The sequence below is a fragment of the Ranitomeya variabilis genome, chromosome 8, assembly GCF_051348905.1.
Source record: "Ranitomeya variabilis isolate aRanVar5 chromosome 8, aRanVar5.hap1, whole genome shotgun sequence".
Classification (NCBI taxonomy): Eukaryota; Metazoa; Chordata; class Amphibia; order Anura; family Dendrobatidae; genus Ranitomeya; species Ranitomeya variabilis.
In genome coordinates, this window is record NC_135239.1 from 205,314,509 (window position 1) to 205,342,494 (window position 27,986).

Consider the following 27,986-nt stretch of genomic DNA (forward strand, 5'->3'; position numbering starts at 1 on the left):
CTCCGCAGGGAAGCCGCGGGCGCTGGTGCACGCATAGTGGAGGTGGGATTTCTTCAAATTCCATCCACTCTGCTGTAACATCTGGACACTGCAGATGTATGCAGCGCCCAACCCGCAGCGTTTCCTGACCGTGGGAACATACCCTTACAGTTCCAGCGAAGTGGATGTGATTTATAGAAATCTCCTGCCCGCTGTGCTTTTATATTATTCAGCATAAACTGACCTGTGGTGCGAGTTTCATACCCTCAGCATGGCAATTTCTCTTGCTGGCACGCTGAGTTTTCTGTGCAGATCTTCCCCATAGACTTGCATTAGATGTGGGAAATCTGCAGGTAAAAAACGCACAAGCGGAAACGCGTCAAAAATGCAATAATGTCTATACGAGTTTTGTCAAATACCCGGAAGTATCACAAACAAAGCAGCTTTATTTCTAACCCAACATGAAAAGCCCACAATGATGAATTCTGGAAACAAAAAACGGAAATACAGTAATGGTGGAATTGTGGGGTTTTCACCATTTCACTCAACTCGGAATATTTTTTCCTTGTTCTTCAGTACAGTACATGGTAAAATGTGTGGTGTCCTACAAAAATGCAACTCTTCCTACAAAAAAAAACTTGTGGATGGAAACAGAAGTTATGACAATTCCAAAAACTAAAATGACAATTTGCTATAGCAGAAAAGGAGAGAAGGGAGGTAATGGCAGCCATACTGGTGGACACGCAGCTTTCCCTGGAACAGGCACTGAACGTTGAGGACTTGTATTTAGAGGGCTTTGTCTTACTTTGTGTTTTCCCTTTCTCCTTTGCAGCAGGGACTGGATTCATGAAATGTGAGGGCGGCGGGGTGTAAGGTGTCCGGTTCTCTGGCTGTGAGGAGCCGGTGCTCGGGCTGTGATCACACAGGACACTGATTTGTTACATTGTGTCAGTGCTGGATGCACGTGCTGTCGCAGGGTGGTGAAGTCACCAGTGGGTGGCGCTCGGGAGCGCGCTATATAAACTGGCGGCTCCTGTGCTTTTTGGCCTCTTGTGTGGAAGGCGCAGGGCGGGCAGCATGGCGGACTACCTGATCAGCGGGGGCACCTCCTACGTCCCGGACGACGGACTCACTGCCCAGCAGCTCTTTGGGGCAGGGGATGGGCTCACCTATAAGTAAGTATGGGTGGCAGTGTCCTGGGGTGACCTCGCCAATGTCAGCGGCTGATTAGTGTGTCATCGTCCTCTGTGGTGGTACTACAACGCCCAGCATGTCCTGCCAGCCTCTGTTGTGGTGATACAGCTCCCAACATGTCCTACCAGCCTCTGTTGTGGTGATACAGCTCCCAACATGTCCTACCAGCCTCTGTGGTGGTACTACAACGTCCAGCATGGTCTGCCAGTCTCTGTGGTGGTACTACATCACCCAGCATGTCCTGCCAGCCTTTGTAGTGGTACTACATCACCCAGCATGTCCTGCCAGTCTCTGTGGTGGTACTACAACGTCCAGCATGGTCTGCCAGCCTCTGTGGTGGTACTACAATGCCCAGCATGTCCTGCCAGCCTCTGTAGTGGTTCTACATCACCCAGCATGTCCTGCCAGCCTCTGGCAGTACTGCATCACCCAGCATGTCCTGCCAGCCTCTGTGACGGTACTACATCGCCCAGCATGTCCTGCCAGCCTCTATGATGGTACTATAGTGCCTTCACAAGCACTATAAATCCCAGCATGCCCTGCCAGACTCGCAGATAATGATAGTGCCCATTATACCCCCACAACCCGCTGTGTAGCACTATTATGCCCAGCATGATCTGTCCGCCTCTGTGATAAGACGATGGGGCATAGCCTACCCTCACAACCTCCTTAGTAGTACTACAAGTCCCATCATGCCATGCCTCACTAATCTCCTTATGCCCACAGTACCCTCAATGTCCTTATAATCGTACAGGTCTCATAATTCTCTGCCATCCTCTGATCTTGTTCTAGTGCCAAGAATGCCCTCACGTCTTCCGTAGCTGCACTACAAGTCCCATCATGCTCTGGCAGCCTCTCTGGGAATACACAAATGCCCCCATGTCCTTCTGGTCACGCTGTACCACCCACCCTCTGCCAGGACCTCACACGACCACCTTGGTGCATGCGAAAACTAGTAGTGGTGGCAGTTGTGTAAGGTGTGCCAGGTACTGTGCAGGCGCCCACATGCCCCGTAGATTTGAAGGCACTACAAGAACCAGCATACCTCCTAAGACTTTGAAAGAAATTTCTAGAAACTTCCACAAGTACTGCCATTTTTTTAAAACCGTACAAGAGTGCCCCCTCTGCCATGTCCGTGCCATCAGGGCAGCTGAGGTATTGCATGTGGTCTCTGCCCAGGTCGGGGGCTGCTGTACAAACCCTACACATTGGGGGCCGAGTGACGTCACATCGGCCCTTTCTCCAGCTTTTCTTCACGTGTCCGTTTTCGTGGAGCGGTGCGGGTCAGATCGGTCGCTGACCATGGACGGCTCATTCTGCCAGTGTGGCCCATACTTGTGCAGATGCTGTAGGATGATGCCAGGCCTTGGCTCACACGGGACGGTCACCCAGCTTTCCCTGGGAGTTGCTGTGTGTTAGCAGCACAGAGTATTTCAGAGCGACTTCTGCGGCTCTAATAGGCGGTGATCAGATCAAAGCTGCAGGTAACCTGATTTATGGAACAAAAATAATTGGCTTTCTATAGCGCCGACATATTCCGCAGCACCTTACGTTTTAGTGGGGACATTACAGATAACAATAATCCCATAAATCAGCAGATACTGACAGGAGCGAGGGTCCCGCTGCTCCCCAAGGAAATGGGGGAGACCCGGAAGGTGGATGGGAGCCATTGCTTGTTTAAATAGGGTGATCATGTAAAGCTGAAAGAATATGGTCGGCTTCAGATCCCCAGCAGCGCAGAGGATTTCAGGATGTGAGTGCTGCTCTAATGGAAGGTGCTGACCGTCTCATATCCTCAGATAACGGGGGGCAGTGTTATTGTGTGAGGAGAATGTAATGGGGGCTTTTGGTTTTCCAGCAGCGCAGAGTATTTCAGGAGCGGTGGCCTATGACTGTTTCGGATGAAGCTGTGCGATGTATCTGAGCGTTCACGTGCACCATTACTTGGGATGTTCCATGGGGGCCATCACTTGCCCGGGCCCTCGTATCGGGGCCCCTCCTATCAGACGTCGTCCATCCTGTGTTTATCTCGGGAACGTGAGGCCTTGCGTGTTTCGTGTTACCGTCCTGTCACACATCCTAAATATAACGGCCCAGTGAGTGGCCCTTGTGCTTTTTTTTCCTGAGGGATATTGCCGCCTAGTTAAAGGGGTGGTGCGGTGGTATGTCAGGCAAGTGCTGCACTTATACTGTAATATATCATGAGGCGCAGGTCGGTCACCGTATTTTCTGTACGGGGCCTACAGAATATTTTACCAAAAGCCTCACTTAAAATGTGCTGTACAGTAAAACACATGGGTGAAGCTTTGTACTAAGGCAACCAATCAGATTCAGTGTTCATTTCCCAAAGTGTTATGTAAAAATGTAAGCTGAGATCCGATTGGTTGCTATGGGCAGCAAAGAAAATTTACTACTAGATTTAAGGGACGCCCGTAACAACCAATCAAAACCCTGCTTGCATTTATTAAATCACTCTGGAAATATGAAAGCTGCACTGTGATTGGTTGCTACAGGTAACAAAAACGGTAAGCTATATGTGCACACATTTGTACCCAGCTCTGATGATCATGCACTAATATGGCCGCCATTACATATCCCTCAGAAGTGGTTATTCGTCTTCCTAGATTTGTGAATGATGTTGTGATGAACAAACGGATTCACAGGTGTCCGGTCCAGCGGCTATGTCAGTGATCTGTGGCCGCCATACGATTCCTGCGAACTGCTTCCTACCTTACTGCATCTCTGGCGCCATTTCTAATTATTAGGCCGAACACCATGTCATGGCTGCCTCACCCAGCAACAATGACGGCGTGCAGGTATTCCAGCACGGAGGTGGTGACTGCGGTGCTGACTGCCAACATGGCCGCTGGACCAGGCTGCTGCTAGTCGCTCCACTGACACTGGGTGTAACGCTGCTTTCTTAGCATTATGGTAAATTTGCTGAGCTGCAGTACCACATACAGCCTTTGAAATAGAGTGGCGCTGTTTCTATTGGAAATCGGCCATGTTTTCATTCACACTGCCGTAGATTCTCTCGTGTGAGAGTTGAGCTGACTGATAATGGAACTGGACTCGGAGCTTGTGATGAGCGTCTTCTGAGTGTGATCCGGTTCTCCTGCGTATGGATAAGGTGGAGAGCGCACATCGATGACATCCGAGTGCAGCTCCATGTCTCGCACGCACCCATAGACTTATACGAATATCAGAGCCTGCCGTATCTGCATGAGACTATAATCCCAGGTCTGCACCGCCCCATAGTATAACATTGGGCCGAGTGTTGTCCAATGCATCAGATAGCACCAGTGTGATCGAGCCCTTGAAGTGATCATCAATCTGATCTCTAAACATGGCTGCTTTCTCCCAAAACAGCGCCACATTTGTCTACAGATTGAATCTGGTATTACAGCTCAGCCCAATCGCTTCTATACAGTGATCTGCAGTATCTGACCTCTCCTGTACACCGATGTGCTGTTCTAAAGGGGGGAAGTGGCCATGTTCTTCTAACTCTGTACAACAAAAGCACTAGGTATTTTATCACTGGCAAACAAATTAGTAATTTTTATGTATTTTTTTTTTTCTTAACAGTGACTTTCTTATTCTTCCCGGGTACATAGACTTCACATCAGACCAAGTGGTGAGAAATGGTGCTAAATCAGTGCATTAAAGACATGGGTATCTGACCTGTTACAACTAGAGCGCAATTTATTCAGAAGTTCTCTGCATTATTTCTCTGGTTACTTTTCTGGAGAATGGGGGTCTGAACCAACTTTTTGCATGTAGTGCTCCAAATCCCTAATTATTTGGTCTCTGAGTAAATTCTGTCTTCCTGTAGCCGCCACTAGGGGGAGCACACTGCATTTTGGGTTATTAGAACATTTAATAAAAGCTACATGGTGACTTTGGCCACAACAGCTGTTGAGTGATCGAAGGTTGTTTGGTGCCACTGCTACATTGTGGTGCTATAGAAGTTGATGGGGTTGTATTCAAACACCTACGCAACTGCGACAAGTCGCAAAAATTCCAACAATCTGACTTATTTTCTTTTGTAGCGTAGGTATCTCAATGTGAGCCCATTTACTTCTATAGGGCCACAATATGGCAGCAGCGCCAAAGTCACCATATAGCCCTAGTCTGAATCTGTATGTAGTGATGGCTGTATAATTCTGTTTTCAGTGAGCTCCCCCTAGTGGTGGCTGTATAAATCTATGCAGTGAGCTCCCCCTAGTGGTGGCTGTATAATTCTGTTTTCAGTGAACTCCCCCTAGTGGTGGCTGAATAAATCTATGCAGTGAGCTCCCCCTAGTGGTGGCTGTATAAATCTGTATAGTGAGCTTATCATATTGGTGAATGTAGAAAGCCAGATAATGATCTTTGGACTTATTGTAAATGAAATCAGTGGATTTGATGCCATTAAAGTATTAGGCTATGTGCACACGATGCAGATTTGCTGCGGATCCGCAGTGGATTTTTCCGCGCAGAAACGCTGCAGATCTGGACTGTGATGTACAGTACAATGTTCTTCAATGGGAATAAAAAATGCTGTGCGGAAAAATCAGTGCGGAATTGCTGCGGATTTCAAAGAAGTGCATGTTACTTCTTTTGTGCGGATCTGCAGCGTTTCTGCACCCCTCCATGTTAAAAATCCGCAGTGGCAACAACCGCAGAAAATCCGCATAAAAACCGCACAAAATCCGCATAAAAACCGCGGCTGCGGATTCTGCCAGCAGATGCGAATTTTGTGCAGAAAATTCTGCACCCCTTTTCCTACGTGTGCGCACAGCCTTACTGTTTGTTTCTTTTTTTTGTTTTGCCTTCAGGACCTCACCTCTGCCCTTACTAAGAAAATAACCCTGAAAACCCCACTAGTTTCATCCCCAATGGATACCGTAACTGAAGCCAACATGGCGATTGCTATGGCAGTAGGAAAAATTTCACATTTTACTGATCTTTTTTATTTATTTTTTTTTGTATATATAATTTGTTTGAATGTAATACTCTTTACATGGTGTTTAGCTGACTGGCGGCATCGGCTTCATACATCACAACTGCACGCCCGAGTTCCAAGCTAATGAAGTTCGCAAAGTAAAAGTAAGGGCTCCATCTTCTATAGGTTTCCCCTAAGAATAAGGAATGTCTCGGTAATGAAGTCTCTCTTCTCCCTCTTCAGAAGTACGAGCAAGGCTTCATCACGGACCCTGTGGTGCTGAGCCCCTCGCACCGGGTACGAGACGTGTTCGAGGCAAAGGCTCGTCACGGCTTCTGTGGGATTCCCATCACTGACAATGGGAAGATGGGGAGTAAACTGGTGGGAATTATATCATCCCGAGATATCGACTTCCTTAAATCTGAGGAGCACGACGTGCCCCTGAGCGAGGTGAGTGCTGGCTACAGTAATTTTTTAGTTTAAGTGGTTGGGGGCACATGTACTAATTATATATTGTAATTAGATCATGACCAAGCGAGAAGATCTCGTTGTTGCTCCGGCTGGTGTTACACTAAAAGAAGCAAACGGAATTCTTCAGAGAAGTAAAAAAGGTAAGTGGGCCAAAAGGGCTAAACAATCTTAAAAAATGTCTAATTTGTCCATAAACAGTTTAGAGGTTGTGTGCGGTGCTGCAGCTCGGCCCCATTCATTTCTTAGCACTTCAATCTACCGGTCACCACCTGTGGGCGGCTGGCATGGTTTTCGGATGAAAGTAGCTGTATTTTTCTAATCCTTGTATTAAGTCTTTGCATCAGTTGTGTTCAATGCTTCATTTCAGGCAAATTGCCGATCGTTAATCAGAGCGATGAACTTGTGGCCATCATCGCACGGACAGACTTGAAAAAGAACAGGGATTACCCTCTGGCTTCCAAGGATTCCAAGAAGCAGCTGCTCTGTGGCGCGGCCATAGGGACCCACGAGGATGATAAATATCGCCTGGATCTTCTTGTGCAATCCGGAGTAGACACTGTGGTCTTGGTGAGCGGGTTTGTTATAATATTATTATTATTATTATTTTGTTTCCTCATTGTTCATAGTCAGTGGTTGACTATAACATGTGGCCAAACAGTAAAAGCAGAGCCATCAGGATGTGTGTGTGTGTATGTATATATATATATATATGTATGTGTATATATATATATATATATATTTTTACTATACTTTTTCTTTTAGGATTCTTCTCAAGGAAACTCCATATTTCAGATCAATATGATCAAGTACATAAAAGAGAAGTTTCCCGAAGTCCAGGTGATCGCTGGAAATGGTAACTTTTTTTTTTATTCTTGATTTTCACTTTTGCTGTGTAGACCTCTAAAGCCTGATTAGGTGGATCATTTTACAGGGACAGGTAATAATCTTAAACATTATGCAAGATGCCCAAAAAATGAGTGCCCCTTCCCAGCTTTCTCCTATATAGTATAGCCACATAACTTTTTCACTCCTTTTCCGGGTTCTTGATGGATTGTGACCTCACTTGTTGGGTCCCATCCGGCACTTGGAGTGTGCCAGGTGGTATTTGCCAATACGGCAACATATAGATAATGCTGTAAAACTGGCACATAAGATCTGGCAGGTAAATCCTTGCAGCATGTCTGCTAAATCCTCCTGTGTGATGTCTTGAATTTGGGAAGTGCCCCTGGAGAAAGCCCCTAACCCCCTCACCTCTCCTACTTCCTCTGTAAATCCGTGTGGACGTTGGACTTTTCTGGGTGGCTGGGATGTGTCTGTGGCTTATATAAATAGCCAGTGACCAGTCCAGTAAGCCGACATGCGGAATTTGGAGCTGAAGCAGTTTGACAGTCAGTGACAAGTGTCTGTCCCATAGCGCCAGCTCAGAGCTATCTTTATAACCCCCTTTCCTAATACTTTCCTTTTAAGTCACATGCAAAGAAGAAAACAAAAACCAGTCGTAGCAGTTAATGAGACCCCAACCAATATTGTGCAGCAGAAATCTGCCCCCTTATGGCAGAGCATGGGATGACACTGCAGCACGATTTTATTTTTTTCCTAATGGAATGGATATAACTTTACAGTGTTCTCTTCTATTTCCAGTGGTCACCGCCGCACAGGCCAAGAACTTGATTGATGCCGGTGCTGACGCATTGAGGGTGGGAATGGGAAGCGGATCTATTTGCATTACACAGGAAGGTAAAAAACAAACAAACATCCAATTGCTGAAATGTGTGCATCTCTGGCAATTTAGATCCCTTGTTGGCGTACTTATGTGCCGTGGGCAAAAGGGTTTGATGGGCTTTGAGAAAAAAGGGCAGATGACGATATGAGTGCAGATCCGTTCCACACCTCGTGCTTGGATGGATTCTGCATTCATACAAAGTATTATTCACGACGATTCCTAAATCTTCAGGTGGTATCATACTGCACCTAACATTTAGATTATGATTAATTGCGTGGTGTTTTTGTGTGTAGTGGTTTTTTTTTTGTTTTTTGTTTTTTTCCTCCGTCTCTTCGCATTGAATTACATTTAGTGGTAAAGGCGTCTTCACAGGAAGTACTACATGAGATCATCTCAATCTCACAAGTAGCCAGATAAAATCTGTAGAGAACAACAGATGCAGTGGTGAGGCAGCCTTATATGGAGGAGGCTTGTGATGTCACAGTGAGGCAGCCTTATATGGAGGAGGCTTGTGATGTCAGTGAGGCAGCCTTATATGGAGGAGGCTTGTGATGTCAGTGAGGCGGCCTTATATGGAGAGGGCTTGTGATATCACCGTGAGGCGGCCTTATATGGAGGAGGCTTGTGATGTCACAGTGAGGCGGCCTTATATGGAGGAGGCTTGTGATGTCACAGTGAGGCGGCCTTATATGGAGGAGGCTTGTGATGTCACCGTGAGGCGGCCTTATATGGAGGAGGCTTGTGATGTCACAGTGAGGCGGCCTTATATGGAGGAGGCTTGTGATGTCACCGTGAGGCGGCCTTATATGGAGGAGGCTTGTGATGTCACAGTGAGGCAGCCTTATATGGAGGAGGCTTGTGATGTCACAGTGAGGCAGCCTTATATGGAGGAGGCTTGTGATGTCACCGTGAGGCGGCCTTATATGGAGAGGGCTTGTGATGTCACAGTGAGGCGGCCTTATATGGAGAGGGCTTGTGATGTCACAGTGAGGCGGCCTTATATGGAGAGGGCTTGTGATGTCACAGTGAGGCAGCCTTATATGGAGGAGGCTTGTGATGTCAGTGAGGCAGTTTTATATGGAGGAGGCTTGTGATGTCATCGTGAGGCGGCCTTATATGGAGGAGGCTTGTGATGTCACCGTGAGGCGGCCTTATATGGAGAGGGCTTGTGATGTCACAGTGAGGCGGCCTTATATGGAGAGGGCTTGTGATGTCACAGTGAGGCGGCCTTATATGGAGAGGGCTTGTGATGTCACAGTGAGGCAGCCTTATATGGAGGAGGCTTGTGATGTCACAGTGAGGCAGCCTTATATGGAGGAGGCTTGTGATGTCACCGTGAGGCGGCCTTATATGGAGAGGGCTTGTGATGTCACAGTGAGGCGGCCTTATATGGAGAGGGCTTGTGATGTCACAGTGAGGCGGCCTTATATGGAGAGGGCTTGTGATGTCACAGTGAGGCAGCCTTATATGGAGGAGGCTTGTGATGTCAGTGAGGCAGTTTTATATGGAGGAGGCTTGTGATGTCATCGTGAGGCGGCCTTATATGGAGGAGGCTTGTGATGTCACCGTGAGGCGGCCTTATATGGAGAGGGCTTGTGATGTCACAGTGAGGCGGCCTTATATGGAGAGGGCTTGTGATGTCACAGTGAGGCGGCCTTATATGGAGAGGGCTTGTGATGTCACAGTGAGGCGGCCTTATATGGAGGAGGCTTGTGATGTCACAGTGAGGCGGCCTTATATGGAGGAGGCTTGTGATGTCACAGTGAGGCAGCCTTATATGGAGGAGGCTTGTGATGTCACAGTGAGGCAGCCTTATATGGAGGAGGCTTGTGATGTCAGTGAGGCAGTTTTATATGGAGGAGGCTTGTGATGTCAGTGAGACGGCCTTATATGGAGGAGGCTTGTGATGTCACAGTGAGGCGGCCTTATATGGAGGAGGCTTGTGATGTCACAGTGAGGCAGCCTTATATGGAGGAGGCTTGTGATGTCACAGTGAGGCAGCCTTATATGGAGGAGGCTTGTGATGTCAGTGAGGCAGTTTTATATGGAGGAGGCTTGTGATGTCACAGTGAGGCGGCCTTATATGGAGGAGGCTTGTGATGTCACCGTGAGGCGGCCTTATATGGAGAGGGCTTGTGATGTCACAGTGAGGCAGCCTTATATGGAGGAGGCTTGTGATGTCAGTGAGGCAGTTTTATATGGAGGAGGCTTGTGATGTCACAGTGAGGCGGCCTTATATGGAGGAGGCTTGTGATGTCACCGTGAGGCGACCTTATATGGAGAGGGCTTGTGATGTCACAGTGAGGCGGCCTTATATGGAGGAGGCTTGTGATGTCAGTGAGGCAGTTTTATATGGAGGAGGCTTGTGATGTCACAGTGAGGCGGCCTTATATGGAGGAGGCTTGTGATGTCACCGTGAGGCGACCTTATATGGAGAGGGCTTGTGATGTCACAGTGAGGCGGCCTTATATGGAGAGGGCTTGTGATGTCACAGTGAGGCGGCCTTATATGGAGAGGGCTTGTGATGTCACAGTGAGGCGGCCTTACATGGAGAGGGCTTGTGAGGATGTGATGTCGCTTCGCCTTCTCACTGTTACATCATTAAGCTCACCATATAAATCTGCCTCCTCGCTGTGACATCACTAGTCCTTCCCAAATATTCCCTCCTTCCTTTAGCATAACTAGCCTTCACCATATAAATCCACCTGGTCAGTGCAGGGAGGGAATATCTGGGGAGGACTAGTGATGTCACAGTGATACAGGCTGGTGTGATGTCACTCTTCTTTTACCCCCAGTGCACCCCTTGATGTAGGGTAGGGGGCTGGTGGTCTGGGCAGGATTATTGATGAGTCTTCAAGAAGTAAACAAGCGATTAATGCATAAAAATATCATCTAAAGAAACAGTTGACCATAGACCTTCGCTTGTTTTGTGCATGAACGTCTCATCGTGGGACTGAGCGTTTCGCTTTTGTACTGGATGAAACTGTTACTGTGTGTGAACGTGCCGCCTGCTGCGCCAAACTGTTAGGCTATGTGCACACTTTGCGGCGTGCTCTGCGGGTTCTCCCGCAGCGGAATTGATAAATCTGCAGGGCAAAACCGCTGCGGTTATCCCTGCAGATTTATCGCGGTTTGTTTTGCGGTTTCCGCTGCGGGTTTACTCCTATACTATTGATGCTGCATATGCAGCAATATGCAGCATCAATAGTAATGTTAAAAATAATAAAAATTGGTTATACTCACCCTCTGACGTCTCGATCTCCTCGGCGCTGCACGCGGTGGTCCGGTTCCAAAGATGCTGTGCGAGAAGGACCTTCGTGACGTCACGGTCATGTGACTGCGACGTCACCACAGGTCCTGCTCGCACAGCAACCCTGAGACCGGACGGCCGCGTGCAGCGCTGAGAGGTGAGTATAGCATTATTTTTTATTTTAATTCTTTTTTTTTTTACACTATTTGTGGTTCCCAGGGCCTGGAGGAGAGTCTCCTCTCCTCCACCCCGGGTACCATCTGCACATGATCCGCTTACTTCCCGCATCGTGGGCACAGCCCCATGCGGGAAGTAAGCGGTTCAATGCATTCCTATGGGTGCAGAATCGCAGCGATTCTGCACAAAGAAGTGACATGCTGCGGGTTGTAAACCGCTGCGTTTCTGCGCGGTTTTTCCCGCAGCATGTGCACAGCGGTTTCCATAGGGTTTACATGTAACTGTAAACGCTATGGAAACTGCTGCTGACCCGCAGCATCAAAATCGCTGCGGATCCGCGGTAAAACCCGCAAAGTGTGAACATGGCCTTACGCGGGAGGACGGGGACAAATGTTGCTGTGCTGCGGCCTCCCGGTCTCTGCCGCTGAATGAATTCACTTTATTTATCTTCTCTATCTAGCTGCTCCATCGATTCCTCCAGACCTAAAGTCTCACAGCCCCAAATGCCCCTCTAGTGTGACAGGCTCCTATAGTAAGTCACAGGTGTGTCTGGCCTGAGCCCGCGGCAGCGTCCTGCTCGACTGCTTGGTAGTTGTAGATGCACTTGGGGTTTTGTGGCTTTGGGGAACTAGATGAATGTTTTGAGGGTGGATTTGTTTGGAGAAAGCAGGGTTCCTAATATTTTATAGGTAATTATTATTCTCCATAATACCTAATTATGAAGGGGGGAAAAAATGTACCCCAGTTTCCTTAAATCTGTTTGTGTTGCTTGCTTCTCAATTCTCTGCTATGAAGGGGTTCTCCATCAAAAAAGGGGTGATCACTCCCAAGCTGCTTGTCCCCTTTATCTGTTCTGTCGATATACCCCAAAGTTATAGGGAACCGGTCATGTCCTTTTTAGTATGTAAACTGTCCCCAGTGCGTTGATGGTGATACAATGTGCATCACTAAGGGTAAGTTCACACTGGGCGTTTTTTATTCTAATTTTCAGCTGCTTTTTACAGTACCAGCAAAGCCTATGACATTTCAGAAATCTCATGCACACACATTGTTTTTTGTGTCCTCAGGATTTTGTGCTTTGCTGCTTTTTTGGACATAGAGCATGTCACTTCTTTCAGAGTTTTTGCAACGTTTTTCACCCGATGTCTTGAATGGGTTTTGAAAAAACGCTGCAAAAATGCAGGTATCATTATTTTCAGTGTTTTTTTTTCTGTAGAAAATGGACAATAGCATGGACAAAGACACAAACGCACCAAAAACACACCTAAACCTGCATCTTTGCTGCAGCTTCTTTCCTGCCAAGAAATCAAGTTTTGCTGCAGAAAAAACGCCCTGTGTGAACTTACCCTAAAACTTTTTTTTTTTTTTCCATTAAAACAGTGTCTAATCATGTTGAAAAAGCACTTTATGTATTTAGATCGTACCTGCTCATTTAGTCATAGTGGTGCTCTTCATTGGGTTCAGTCATGGTTGTCGCTGCCAACGCAATTTGAAGGATGTTCCGAGGATTGCACCGACGTCACACAAATCCGCTGTGAAAAATCCCACGCTTGTATACCGTCGATCAGGGAGCCATGTGTGCGTGCGCACTGAGCCACTTGTCACGGCCCATGTGCGGCTCCTTGATCAACACTGCGCAAGCCTGGGATTTTTCACAGCGGATTTGGTTGGGCGAACCACCGGGAATGTCATTCAAATTGTATGGACAGTGACAACTGGGACTGAATTAAATGAAGCGCACCCCCATGACTAAATGAGCAGGCATGATCACAGGGCTGTGGAGGCAGTAAGCCAAACCTCCGACTCCTCAATCTGACTCCGCAGCAGCGGTCACTACTGAGCATGTGCATAAAGTGCAGCACAGATTCATCTCCGCTAAAAGCCGGGAACCTTAGATCAGGAACAGAACAGACACTTTATAACTTTCCCAAATTCTTATGAAAGCCTTTACCGCACATCCTGCATTGTAAGGGCTGTCCCACACGTCCAGATAATTCCGGTACCGGAATAAATCGGTACCGGAGTTATCCGTGTCCGTGTGCCTGGGAACTCACGGAGGCCATACGTGCGGCACACATTTGCCGCCCGTATGGCGAGTGGGTACCACACGGAGCGTGTGGTACCCACTCTGCATGGTGCTGAAGCTGCGATTCATATCTTCCCTGCAGCAACGTTTGCTGTAGAGAAAATATGAAGAATAGTGTTAAAAATAAAGATTTAGGTGTCCGCCGCCCCCCCACCCCCTGTGCGCCCCCCCGCTGGTCAGAAAATACTTACCCGCCTCCCTCGCTGCTTCCTGGTCTGGCCGCGGCTTCTCCTGCATGCGGTCACGTGGGGCCGATCATTTACAGTCATGAATATGTGGCTCCACCTCCCATAGGGGCGGAGCCGACTATTCATGATTGTAAATGATCGGCCCCACGTGACCGCATACAGTAGGAGGCGCGGCCATACCAGGAAGCAGCGAGGGAGCGGGTGAGTATTTTCTGACCAGTGGGGGGGCGCACAGGGGGTGGGGGGGCGGCGGACACATGGATCTTTATTTTTAACACTATTCTTCATATTTTCTCTATAGCAAACGCTGCTACAGGGAAGATATGAATACCGGCTTCAGCACCATGTGGGGGGGACAGCGCTTACTGTAGCGCTGTCTCCTGCACGCACACGGACCCCAGACGGAGAATGTCCGTGTGAGGTCCGTGTTTTACACGGACCCATTGACTCTATTGGGTCCGTGTAAAACGTGCGCTCCCACGAACACTGACATGTCTCCGTGTTTGGCACACGGAGACACGGTCCGCAAAAAATCAATGACATCTGCACAGATGCATTGATTTTTATGGGTCTACGTGTGTCAGTGTCTCCGGTACGTGAGGAAACTGTCACCTCACGTACCGGAATCACTGATGTGTGAAACCGGCCTAACATTGTATCCAATCTACTATATAATTGTCTAAGAGGCGCTTCCATCTTTCTGTCTGTCCTTCTGTCTGTCACGGATATTCATTGGTCGCGGCCTCTGTCTGTCATGGAATCCAAGTCGCTGATTGGTCGTGCCAAAACGCCCACGACCATTGCCACGACCAATCAGCGACGGGCACAGTCCGGGGGCAACATGGTTCCCCGCAGTCAGTGCCCACTCCATACTCCCCTGCAGTCAGCGCTCACACAGGGTTAATGCCAGCGTTAATGGACTGCGGTGTAACGCACTCCATTAATGCAGCTATTAACCCTGTGACCAATTTTTTTTATTATTGATGCTGCCTATGCGGCATCAATAGTAAAAAGATCGGTTACAAATTAATAATAATAAAAAAAAAGGTTATTCTCACCCTCCGACGTGGCGCGGTGTCCTCAGCAGTGCAAGCGGCAGGTTCCGGTGCCAAGGATGCTATGCGAGAAAGATCTGCCATGAAGTCACGGTCATGTGACCGCGACGTCATCACAGGTCTTGCGCTCATACCAACCCTGGGACCGGAAGCTGCCGCGTGCACCGTACACAGGCGCCAGGACTTAAACGGCACTTCGGAAGGTGAGTATATGTTTATTTTTTATTTTGTGTTACTGGGCAATATACTACGTGGCTGGGCAATATACTACGTGGACATGCACATTCTAGAATACCCGATGCATTAGAATCGGGCCACCATCTAGTTTATTATATATTTTAGGAGTCTGAATCAGTCCATTTTATACCGACTCCACCAAAATGGCCACTAACTCTGACTCAACAGTGCTGGATCTAACTATATAAAGTGCTTTTTGCACATGTTTAGATGCCATTTTTAATTTAAAAAAAAAAAAAAAAAAGTTAGTGATGCACATTGTATCATTACCCCGCACTGGACACAGTTTACATGCTACAAAGGACATGACCGATTCTGTTCAAATAACTTGTTTGCTTAAGATGACTTGGATACGATGCCTGTCACTAGTAACAAGTCTGTTTCATATTAAGGTACCTTCACACTAAGTGACGCTGCAGCGATACAGACAACGATGCCGATCGCTGCAGCGTCGCTGTTTGATCGCTGGAGAGCTGTCACACAGACAGCTCTCCAGCGACCAACGATGCCGAGGTCCCCGGGTAACCAGGGTAAACATCGGGTTGCTAAGCGCAGGGCCGCGCTTAGTAACCCGATGTTTACCCTGTTTACCAGTGTAAAATGTAAAAAAAACAAACAGTACATACTCACCTTCACGTCCCCTGCCGTCCACTTCCTGCACTGACTGAGTGCCGGCCCTAACAGCAGAGCGGTGACGTCACCGCTGCGCTCTGCTTTTACTTAACGGCCGGCACTCAGTCAGTGCAGGAAGCGGACGGCAGGGGACGTGAAGGTGAGTATGTACTGTTTGTTTTTTTTACATTTTACACTGGTAACCAGGGTAAACATCGGGTTACTAAGCGCGGCCCTGCGCTTAGTAACCCGATATTTACCCTGGTTACCATTGTAAAACATCGCTGGCATCGTTGCTTTTGGTGTCAAATACGACGATACACGCCGGTCTGACGACCAAATAAAGTTCTGAACTTTAACCAACGACCAGCGATATCACAGCAGGATCCTGATCGCTGCTGCGTGTCAAACACAACGATATCTCTGCTGAAGACTTTGCCTCATTCTTCAAGCAGAAGATTGATAACATCAGAGACAGTTTTGGTCAACAAGCCCCAGAGCCCTTCCTCCCAACTTCCCTACCCTCCACCTCCAAAACCAACTACTCCACCATTACAGAAGATCAACTCGCCACTCTACTCTCAAGATCGCATCTCACCACCTGTGCACTTGACCCGCTCCCAACCCACCTCATCCCAAACCTCACCACAATCTTCATCCCAACCCTAACCCATCTCTTCAACCTATCACTAACAAATGGTGTTTTCCCCTCAAGCTTTAAACATGCCTCCATCACACCTATCCTCAAAAAGCCCTCTCTTGACCCATCCTCTGTATCTAGCTATCGCCCTATATCACTTCTCCCCTATGCCTCAAAACTACTGGAACAACACGTCTACCTTGAACTGTCCTCCCATCTCTCTTCTTGCTCCCTCTTTGACCGCTTACAATCTGGCTTCCGGCCACACCATTCCACTGAAACTGCCCTAACTAAGGTCACCACTGACCTTTTAACCGCCAAGAGCAAGCGACACTACTCTGTTCTCCTCCTCCTCGACCTGTCGGCTGCCTTTGACACAGTGGACCATTCCCTATTATTACAGACCCTCTCATCCCTTGGCATCACAGACTTGGCCCTATCCTGGATCTCATCATACCTAACAGACCGGACATTCAGCGTCTCCCACTCACACACCACCTCCTCACCTCGCCCCCTCTCTGTCGGAGTCCCACAAGGTTCAGTCCTTGGGCCCCTGCTCTTCTCCATTTACACCTTTGGCCTGGGACAGCTCATAGAATCTCATGGCTTTCAGTATCACCTCTATGCTGATGACACACAGATCTACATCTCTGGACCAGATATCACCTCCCTACTAACCAGAATCCCTCAATGTCTGTCCACTATTTCATCCTTCTTCTCCGCTAAATTTCTGAAACTTAACATGGACAAAACAGAATTCATCATCTTTCCCCCATCTCACGTGACCCCCCCAACGAACCTATCCATTACAGTAAATGGCTGCCCACTCTCCCCAGTCCCACAAGCTCGCTGCCTCGGGGTTATCCTGGACGCTGATCTCTCCTTCAAACCACATATCCAAGCCCTTTCCACTTCCTGCCGACTTCAACTCAAAAATATTGCACGAATCCGTTCATTCCTCAACCAAGAATCTGCAAAAACCCTAGTCCATGCCCTCATCATCTCTCGTCTTGACTACTGCAACCTCCTGCTCTGTGGCCTGCCCTCAAACACTCTCGCACCCCTCCAATCTATTCTAAACTCTGCTGCCCGACTAATCCACCTGTCCCCCCGCTATTCTCCGGCCTCTCCCCTCTGTCAATCCCTTCACTGGCTCCCCATTGCCCAGAGACTCCAGTACAAAACCCTAACCATGACGTACAAAGCCATCCACAACCTGTCTCCTCCTTACATCTGTGACCTCATCTCCCGGTACTTTCCTACACGCAACCTCCGATCCTCACAAGATCTCCTTCTCTACTCCCCTCTTATCTCCTCTTCCCACAATCGTATACAAGATTTCTCTCGCGTATCACCCCTACTCTGGAACCCTCTACCACAACACATCAGACTCTCGCCCACCATCGAAACCTTCAAAAAGAATCTGAAGACCCACCTCTTCCGACAAGCCTACAACCTGCAGTAACCACCGATCAACCAACCGCTGCACGATCAGCTCTATCCTCACCTACTGTATTCTCACCCATCCCTTGTAGATTGTGAGCCCTCGCGGGCAGGGTCCTCACTCCTCCTGTACCAGTTATAACTTGTATTGTTCAAGACTATTGTACTTGTTTTTATTATGTATACCCCTCCTCACTTGTAAAGCGCCATGGAATAAATGGCGCTATAACAATAAATAATAATAATAATAATAATAATAATATCGCTAGCCAGGACGCTGCAACGTCACGGATCGCTAGCGATATCGTTTAGTGTGACGGTACCTTAACTCAAGTATTTAGCTTAGAGCGTACACTCACCGGCCACTTTATTAGGTACACCATACTAGTAACGGGTTGGACCCCCTTTTGCCTTCAGAACTGCCTCAATTCTTCGTGGCATAGATTCAACAAGGTGCTGGAAGCATTCCTCAGAGATTTTGGTCCATATTGACATGATGGCATCACACAGTTGCCGCAGATTTGTCGGCTGCACATCCCAAAGATGCTCCATACAAGGCAGGATGGATCCATGCTTTCATGTTGTTTACGCCAAATTCTGACCCTACCATCCGAATGTCGCAGCAGAAATCGAGACTCATCAGACCAAGCAACGTTTTTCCAATCTTCTACTGTCCAATTTCGATGAGCTTGTGCAAATTGTAGCCTCAGTTTCCTGTTCTTAGCTGAAAGGAGTGGTACCCGGTGCGGTCTTCTGCTGCTGTAGCCCATCTGCCTCAAAGTTCGACGCACTGTGCGTTCAGAGATGCTCTTAGGCCTACCTTGGTTGTAACGGGTGGCGATTTGAGTCACTGTTGCCTTTCTATCAGCTCGAACCAGTCTGCCCATTCTCCTCTGACCTCTGGCATCAACAAGGCATTTCCGCCCACAGAACTGCCGCTCACTGGATTTTTTTTCTTTTTCGGACCATTCTCTGTAAACCCTAGAGATGGTTGTGCGTGAAAATCCCAGTAGATCAGCAGTTTCTGAAATACTCAGACCAGCCCTTCTGGCACCAACAACCATGCCACGTTCAAAGGCACTCAAATCACCTTTCTTCCCCATACTGATGCTCGGTTTGAACTGCAGGAGATTGTCTTGACCATGTCTACATGCCTAAATGCACTGAGTTGCCGCCATGTGATTGGCTGATTAGAAATTAAGTGTTAACAAGAAGTTGGACAGGTGTACCTAATAAAGTGGCCGGTGAGTGTATATCCACCTTGAAACCATTTGTAAAAGCAGATGACTAAGAGCTAAACTGATCTGCTATCATGTAGATCATTCTGCAAAGTGCCGTATGTACAGAGTGACTGCACCAGCAGAATAGTGAGTGCAGCTCTGGGGTATAATAGAGGAGGTAACTCAGGATCATTAATGTAATATATGTACACAGTGACTGCACCAGCAGAATAGTGAGTGCAGCTCTGGGGATAATACAGGATGTAACTCGGGATCAGTAAATTGTAAATAAATTGATGTGGCTCAACTTTACAATTTAAAACTGGATACAAAGGTATCCATACATGTTCATTGGGGCAGCGAGGCTTGGCAGTGCTCAGTCCTTTCCTTTCTTTAATTCCTACCCTTCTCTGCGTTGTTTATATTCCTCCCTTCATTGATGAAATCAGGAGGAAGATGACGAGTAAGAAGGAATCCATTCTGCTTATCTCACCTCTGAACCCTGCTTTTTGGGAAGTTGTTTGCACCCCACTAGTTTCCTGGCATTAGGACTCTGGATTTCTTCCATGTGACGTGTAATATCCCCACGGCTGCTGTTAGGGAGGGCGAATATTGCCGTGATGTCAGTAAGACCTCGTGGTATTTATTTTACGTCACTTGAATAACAGGACATGGATCTCTGCCTTGTTTGCATTTGCAGGAGCACGAAAATCCCAGAGAATTGTCATCTACCTCTGCACCTGGGTTACTAATCCTGCATGTTTTCATGTCTCCTCATTCTAACACCAGTTTTGTTCTTGATCATGGCACCAAAAACTATTGTATGCAAAGATGCCTATTCTCCTCCAACAATCCGCTGAATTAAAAATGCCAGGAGTTGTATTCCCATCTCGTACCGCTAGAATATAGCAGCACTTTGATTGGTTGGGGGTCGACATCTGGGACACGACCGCTCCCGAGAATGGGGCCACCTTCACACATCAGTCCACGTACAGTCTACTGTCCACTGCACGGGGGGCACGGACTGATAATGAGTCTCCTGAGCCCAAATTAACAGCCTCATGGGCATACGTGTGACTGTGGAGTTGAGGGCTGGAGACTCGTGGTCGGTACGTCAGTCGCGGTAACTACTGGGTCCGGCACTGGTCACGAGTCATTAGCCCTATAAGCCCCCTTCACTTCCCGGTGCTTCATGGTGTAAGGAGGTCTGTGGTGCTGAATTAGTGCTATGGTCTTTTCAATAGTTTTATTTTCGTTCTACTCCCCTCTTCCTGCCGTGCATATTTTAGAGCGAGTCACACACTTTTTTTGTGACTTATTGGGAGCAGATCTGCTAAAAAAAAAAAAAAAAACCACACTTTGAAAGACTCGGCCTATTCATTCCTATTGTAAAAACACTTTACTGGTTGTCCGTCCTGTCCTTTTTTGACGTCTCCTTTCCCCCTTCAGATTTTGAAAACACAGAATACATGTCACTTGTTTACAGTGGATTCCATTAGGAGCCACTTCATCACTAGGAACTGGGCACCATCCTATCAAAAGACTGCAAAAAACTCACCGGGAAACAAGAGTCCCGGGAAACAAGAGTCCTGCCAAACAGGAGCGTTTCCACTTTGTCAGCCAGCACTTAGACCGCTGCCATGGTCCGGGACCCACTTTGGTGTTCTGGAGCTTCTGGACCAGAGCGCCTCTTGCGATTACTCGGCCCCTATGAGGTCTCTGCTCGCCCAGCTAAGTGGCTGCCGGACCGGGGTACAGGAAATTGTTTTCTCATATTTGACTCCCATCAACCATAGTGGTGGCAGGTGCTAGCGATATGCGATCTCTTTGAGATGAGAATACCCCTTTAAAGGGAGTCTGTCAGACTAAACTGTCAGTATATGCTAAGCCCACAGCCTTGGGGGGGATAAAGTCCCCTTAAAAATCCCACCTTTATTGCAGGGTCCGCAGATCAGGCAGCTATACAAAACGTAACCATATATGCAAATCAATATACCGGTGCACCCTGGGTGTGGCCATGAGACTACGTGCACCGACCCACCCACTGGTGGAGCATGTTCCCAGCTCCCTTACTGGTGATTGCTGGCGCGGACTTGCCTGGAGCCAATGCTGTTAGCGACCTACAGAATTAGTGGGGGAACGGTGCCCGCAGCCTCTTGTCCTCACCAAAGAGGCGCCGAGCAGCCTAGTTAGCCCGTCTGTGATATTTATGGAGGGGACATGTCCTATAAGGCGATGTGCTGAGTTTATACTGCCTGTTTGGGTTGAGCCTCCCTTTAAGAACAGGGATGCTCTGTGGTTAGGGGTGTTGTGGCACGGCATAGGCACCATTACTTGATTGACCATTTCTTATTTTGAAGCCACAGGTAAAACCCCTCGGCCTCAGAATATTCCCCCCAATGGCAGTCAGACTACCGCTTGGATAAGTCACTGCTGTAATTGTAAAGAATCCTTTCCTATTCTCCTGCTCATCCATTTTGTGTTGTTCCTGCAGTTCTGGCATGTGGGAGACCTCAGGCCACAGCCGTGTACAAAGTGTCTGAATATGCCAGAAGGTTCGGGGTGCCTGTCATTGCAGACGGTGGGATTCAGACAGTCGGGCACATTGCAAAGGCTCTGGCCCTTGGGGCGTCCACAGGTAAATGGTCGTCTACATGGCACTTTATTAGGATCAGTAAGTCTGTGTGCAAAATACCTGCTGGCAAACATGACCCCCCTTATGAATATGTGTATTGGAGCGATGTCCGGGATTGGAAAAACGTGGCCGCTTTCTTTCAGAAATTGCACCCCCCCCAATCGAGGCTTGTGTATGGGACTGCAGCTCCGCTCCATTCACCTGGATAGGAGCCGCTGTTTAGTACAGAACGCAGCCAAGTTTCTATAATATTTGATAACCCCCTTAAACTCTCTTACAACTGAAACCGATTGTTTTTCTACTGTCGGCCTTAATTTCTGGGCAAATCTTATCGGGTACAGCCTGTAGGACAGGTCACTTATCAGCCAAGAAAAGACCTGACAACCACGTGTAATCCAGACTTGTGCTTACAGCAGTTGTCGCTACTCTTCGCACACGATACTTGTCAGCTGACATCGGCAGTGGGTGGCGACGGGCACAGGATTACGCTCCGTCCATAATGGACACGTTGGGAGTTGATGATGTTGGTGCATTTCCAGGACGATAATCTGCTTCGGTTTCAATCCATTTGCAGTGATGATGGGGTCACTCTTGGCCGCAACTACAGAAGCACCGGGTGAATATTTCTTCTCGGACGGTATACGGCTAAAGAAATACCGCGGTATGGGCTCTCTGGACGCCATGGATAAGAACGTGAGCAGCCAGAAGAGATATTTCAGGTGACTTTTGTGTCCAATCTCTGTGATTGCATTATAGGGTCCTGGATCTCACAGATGCTTCTTATTTCAGTGAGGCGGATAAGATTAAGGTGGCCCAAGGTGTATCTGGCGCTGTACAGGACAAAGGATCCATTCACAAGTTCATCCCATATTTGATTGCTGGAATCCAGCACTCCTGCCAGGATATAGGAGCCAAGAGCTTAACGCTTGTCAGGTCAGTGATCGGCTGCGTATGACGTCCTGGACATTATAGGGTCCTGGACATACGACACATCCGAGGGTACGAGCACACGACATCTTCTAAGTGGGCGACTTTAGGAAATGCTGGCGTTTGTGGGTTTGTTTTTTTGTTAGCCTTTGTTTCATGGGCACTTTTTCACCATTTTTGACCACCAGTGGTATTTTTGAGTGTTTTTATGCGTCGTTTTATTGGCAACATCTGTCAGCCATGAAGAAATGGCAAGCATAAATTCTGGCAAACTGCTCGAGATGCTCAGCGTCTCATCTGCCCTTCCAATGACCAGTATTATAAAGGATAGAGCTGAAAACTTGGCATCATTGGGATCCTGAAATCCTAAGACGCTGAAGAGACTGGAACATATGAACAGCAAGTGGTTGTTACATAGAAAGGAATATGTTTTGCTCCAAGACCCACCTGAAAAACGTCGTGTACGTACCCTTATAGGAAACCTGACGTGGGCACAAGTGCACCCACTAATCTGCTCCTCTGCAGAACTGCGTGGGCATCTGAGACTAGCATCTTCTGTAAGTCCAAAGGGGTTAATAAGGGGCGGGAATCTGCCATAGCGCTAAATATTAAGGGTATGTGGACACTGCAACCATCGGTCACTGAACTTCTGCAGTTTCAAAAACGGCTGATGATTTTTACAAGCATTTGTAATTTGCATGACATTGACTTTAAAGCCTGCAGCATATTAAGCCTTTGTGCCTCTGAATATCAGCTGCAGCCTTTGTCCACAGCACGTGGCTCAAATCTTGGGAATATCATTTTTTTTTTTCGTGTCTGAGTAAAACCTATTTCATGTAATCTCCATGTGCAAATGACGTAAAAGCCTGAAGAGCACATGGACGCATTGTGTCGGGTGCAGTGATGAGCGAGCGTGCTTGGATAAGGTGTTATCTGAGCATGCTTGTGTCTTGAGCATTTTTTCCTAGCACGGCAAAAATACTTGATTGAGTCCTCAATCAATTGTGGCTGTCGAACATGCAGTGGTGGCAACTCAAGAGTATTTTCGGCGTTCTTAAAATAAAAAAATGTTTATTAGGACAAGAGCATGCTCAGATAACCCCTTTATCCTCATCACTAGTAGGGTGTCATGTAAATTGACCACTTCTGCTTTGCTTTAGGGCGATGATGTATTCTGGTGAGTTGAAGTTTGAGAAGAGAACCATGTCTGCACAGGTGGAGGGAGGCGTCCATGGTCTTCACTCGTAAGTCATATGCTGTGTGCACGGCTGGGTTGGAGATCCTTTTCTGTACACTTTTGCAACTTTCCTTAACACAGTAAACACTCTCGTACCTGGTCATTCTGGTCTGGTGCACTTGCTAATCAAAAGACGCCGCTGATTGTGGCCGGTATGAGGCCGTTCCCAGGGCTCTCAGCCAGTGGCCACAGACCATGGTCCTGCGATGCACTTCACTCCTATCCTTTTACGCATAGGTCAGCAATAGAGAAGCTCTGGCCGATCAGATATTAACCCCTTCATGACCTTGGGATTTTCCTTTTTTCCCCGTGTTCGTTTTTCGCTCCCCTCCTTCCCAGAGCCATAACTTTTTTATTTTTCCGTCAATATGGCCATGTGAGGGCTTATTTTTTGCACTCCAAGCTGACGTTTTTATTTATACCACTTTTGTGCAGATACGTTCTTTTGATCGACCGTTATTACATTTTAATGCAATCTAGTGACGACCAAAAAAACGTAATTCTGGCTTTTCTAATTTTTTTTCTCGGTACGCCATTTAGCGATTAGGTTAATCCTTTTTTTTTTTTATTGATAGGGCGATTCTAAACTCAGTGATACTAAATATGTGTAGGTTTGATTTTTTATTATTATTATTTTGAATGGGGCGATTTAAACTTTTTTTTTATTTTTTTTCACTTTTGCCATGCTTCAATAGCCTCCATGGGAGGCTAGAAGCTGGCACACCTCGATCAGCTCAGCTACATGGTAGCAATCATCAGATCGCTCCTATGTAGCTGAATTCCTGCATTGCTATGAGCGCCGACCACAGGGTGGCGCTCATAGCAGTCCGGCATCAGCAACCATAGAGGTCTCAAGGATCTCTATGGTTACCATGCAGACGCATCGCTGACCCCCGATCATGTGACAGGGGTCGGCGATGCGCTCATTTCCGGCCCAATGGCCGGAAGCGCTAGTTAAATGCCGCTGTCTGCGTTTGACAGCGGCATTTAACTAGTTAATAGTGGCGGGTGAATCGCAATTTCACCTGCCGCTATTGCGGGCACATGTCAGCTGTTCAAAACAGCTTACATGTCCCGGCTTTGATGCAGGCTCACCGCCGGAGCCCACATCAAAGCAGGGGAGATCTGACCTCGGACGTACTATCCCGTCCGAGGTCAGAATGGGGTTAATCTCTAGTGTTTGGATACGAAGCTAAATTATACTGCTCCATTAATTGTGCAGAAGCTGCCTCCAATTAGTTCCTGTTGAAAAGATAACTATGGGCTGAATAGGAACATTTCAGGTTAAATGTGCAAAAAATCTAGAGTGAACAGACCGAGCTCAACTTTACTCGCACTTTTTCTAATCACTAACTGTAAAGTAATCCGACAACACTATTACACCGGTTTGTACAAATATATTTATTGCCTATAGTAAAGTAATTCACAAGGCAGTGAGATTTGCCTTGGCTGTAGTATAAGGTGTAATGTGTGTTACCTGTGGACAAGAGACTATTACACTATATATGTCAGGCAGAGATATAGGTGCTTCTCACAAAATTAGAACATCATGAAAAAGTTAATTTATTTCAGTTCAATACAAAAAGTGAAACTCATATAGTCATTACACAGAGTGATCTATTTCAAGTGTTTATTTCTGTTACTGTTGATTATGGCTTACAGCCAATGAAAGCCCAAAAGTCATTATCTCAGTAAATTAACAAACACCTGCAGAGGCTCCTAAGTGGTTAAACAGGTCCCTTAGTCTGTTGCCATTGGCTCCACAATCATGAGGAAGACTGCTGACTTGATGTCCAGAAGGAGGGGAAGCCACAAAAGACCATTGCTAAAGAAGCTGGCTGTTCACACAGTGCTGTATCCAAGCAGGTTAATGGAAAGTGGAGTGGAAGGAAAAAGTGTGGTAGAAAAAGGTGCACAAGCAACCGGGAGAACCGCAGCCTTGAAAGGATTGTTAAGAAAAGACCTTTCAAAAATGTGAGGGAGATTCACAAGGAGTGGACTGCTGCTGGAGTCATTGCTTCACCACACACAGACGTGTCCAGGACATGGGCTACAAGTGTCACATTCCTTGTGTCAGCCACTCATGACCAATAGACAACGCCAGAAGCATCTTACCTGGGCCAAAGAGGAAAGAACCGGACTGTTGTCAGGGGTCCAAGGTGTTTTCAGATGAAAGTAAATGTTGCATTTCATTTGGAAATCAAGGTCCCAGAGTCTGGAGGAAGAGTGGAGGCCACAATCCAAGCTGCTGGAGGTCTGGTGTGAAGTCTCCACCATCAGTGATGGTTTGGGGAGCCATGTCATCTGCTGGTGTAGGTCCACTGTGTTTTATCAAGACCAAAGTCAGCGCAGCCGTCTACCAGGACATTGTAGAGCCCTTCATGCTTCCCTCTGCCGACAAGATTTAGGAGATGGAAATGTCATTCTCCAGCAGGACTTGGCACCTGTCCACACTGCTACCAATACCTGGTGTACAAACAACAGTATCACTGGGTTTGATTGGCAGCAAACTCGCCTGACCTTAACCCTATAGAAAATCGATGGAGTATTGTCAAGAGGAAGACTGGACCCAACAATGCAGACGAGCTGAAGGCTGCTATCAAAGTAACCTGGGCTTCCATAACCCCTCACAGGCTGATCGCCTCCAGGCCACGCCGCATTGATGCAGTAATGGATGCAAAAGGAGCCTGACCAAGTATTGAGTGCATTTACTGAACATACATTTCAGTAGGCCATCATTTCAGATTTTAAAATCATTTTTCAAGCTGGTGTTAGAAAGTATGCTAATTTACTGAGATAATGACTTTTGGGTTTTCATTGGCTGTAAGCCATAATCATTAACAGAAAAACACTTGAAAAATAGATCACTTTTTGATGATTTTCTAATTTTGTGAGACGCACCTGTACTTGCTTAGTTCCTTACACTGCCAACTTACAGAACAAAAAAAGTAGAATTGGACTTGATTGCATTTGATATTCCCATACTGTGAAGTGATGGTATAGAGCTAGGATATGCCATTATCACCTTCTGTTCGGAGGCAGTCTGATTCCTGGGACTCTTGCCTGTCCTGAGGGGCCGCAGTATTGCATTCCCAGATGGCCGCTGTGAGCCCTAATCCCTGTACGATGGTCGGCAGAAAGCCATTGCAAGAGGAACAGTGGTAATCAGCACTAGATCCCTTTTATTTTCAGGATTGGCGAGGATCATGTAAATGTTTAACTCCCACACTGATGGACCACTTTTTCTCCTTAATGGGTGACCAGATTAGGGGGTATTTCCTAGTATAGCAAACTTTGAAGACTGAAAAACTGGTACTGGCACATCTACTGCAGGGCAGGAAAGAATCCGTATGTCCCTGTTTCCATTACCCAGGGATACAGATCTGCATTTGGCCTGCCGGCCTTGTTGTGAGCCTTCAGCAATACGGTGATGTTACTATTCAATTCTTTTACAGATACGAGAAGAGACTCTTCTAACATCGTCTGTCACCACCGTCCACAGCACTGAATGTAGCCTGCATTGCATGACGTCAGCATGGAGATCCTCACGCCAGCAGCTGCCTTGTCTCCCATTGACCAGTCTTCACAAAAAGGACTCTGGGTATTTGGGATATACTGTTCATTGTTCATCACTGCCTCCAAAGTTTTTGCAATAAAAATTTAAAATCTTGTGCGCTTCTCTATTGAGCCAGTAATGGGATTACGGAACAAAAAGATTTAGAACTATGACGATGGAAGATCTATAAACCTTTATCCGTTCGTATAAGCCTTGACCTGGAGGGGGCGCCCTCTGCTCCACATCCAGATAGGAAATTTAAGCAGAGACTGGGATGAGGGCGGCTGCGGTCACTCGTCGCTCGCTGGTCAGAAAGTTAAATGTGGCACAAGCATTGGCCTGGGGGAAGAAAAAACAAATGGTAAAAAGACGATCAAAGCAGGAGGCTGGATGCAGAACACAAAGGTACAGTCACTCAAATATATTCGGTTT

General features: G+C 47.3%; 2 protein-coding genes across 4 annotated transcripts in view; one reads left to right on the forward strand and one right to left on the reverse strand.

Moving 5' to 3' along the window:
* Positions 1-998: 998 nt before the first annotated feature.
* IMPDH2 (inosine monophosphate dehydrogenase 2) lies at positions 999-27,667 on the forward strand. Of its 2 annotated transcripts, XM_077276469.1 has the most exons (15): positions 999-1,154; positions 4,759-4,807; positions 5,991-6,092; positions 6,187-6,261; positions 6,341-6,547; positions 6,621-6,708; positions 6,936-7,135; positions 7,331-7,421; positions 8,210-8,305; positions 12,179-12,250; positions 21,694-21,837; positions 22,409-22,553; positions 22,624-22,767; positions 23,922-24,005; positions 27,454-27,667. In XM_077276469.1, exons 1-15 carry the CDS (start codon positions 1,057-1,059, stop codon positions 27,473-27,475), a joined length of 1,617 nt encoding a protein of 538 aa, XP_077132584.1. In that variant the 5' UTR covers positions 999-1,056; the 3' UTR covers positions 27,476-27,667. The 2 variants fall into 2 exon arrangements, with proteins under 2 accessions (XP_077132584.1, XP_077132585.1); XM_077276470.1 differs by lacking the exon at positions 12,179-12,250.
* Positions 25,381-27,986, reverse strand: part of NDUFAF3 (NADH:ubiquinone oxidoreductase complex assembly factor 3) — a 67,105-nt gene continuing 64,499 nt past the window's right edge. For both annotated transcript variants that reach the window (XM_077276471.1, XM_077276472.1), the window contains exon 6: positions 25,381-27,893. In XM_077276471.1, coding sequence (XP_077132586.1) covers positions 27,813-27,893 — 81 coding nt within the window. In that variant the 3' untranslated portion in view covers positions 25,381-27,812. The remainder of the gene's footprint in view (positions 27,894-27,986) is intronic.

Bases quoted from the DNA above. Each gene is read 5' to 3' on its own strand.
- IMPDH2 (XM_077276469.1), top strand. From the start codon at position 1,057: ATGGCGGACTACCTGATCAGCGGGGGCACCTCCTACGTCCCGGACGAC. The intron at 8,306-12,178 runs GTAAAAAACAAA...TTCTCTATCTAG, and splicing joins TATTTGCATTACACAGGAAG to CTGCTCCATCGATTCCTCCA. The intron at 22,554-22,623 runs GTGACTTTTGTG...TTCTTATTTCAG, and splicing joins AGCCAGAAGAGATATTTCAG to TGAGGCGGATAAGATTAAGG.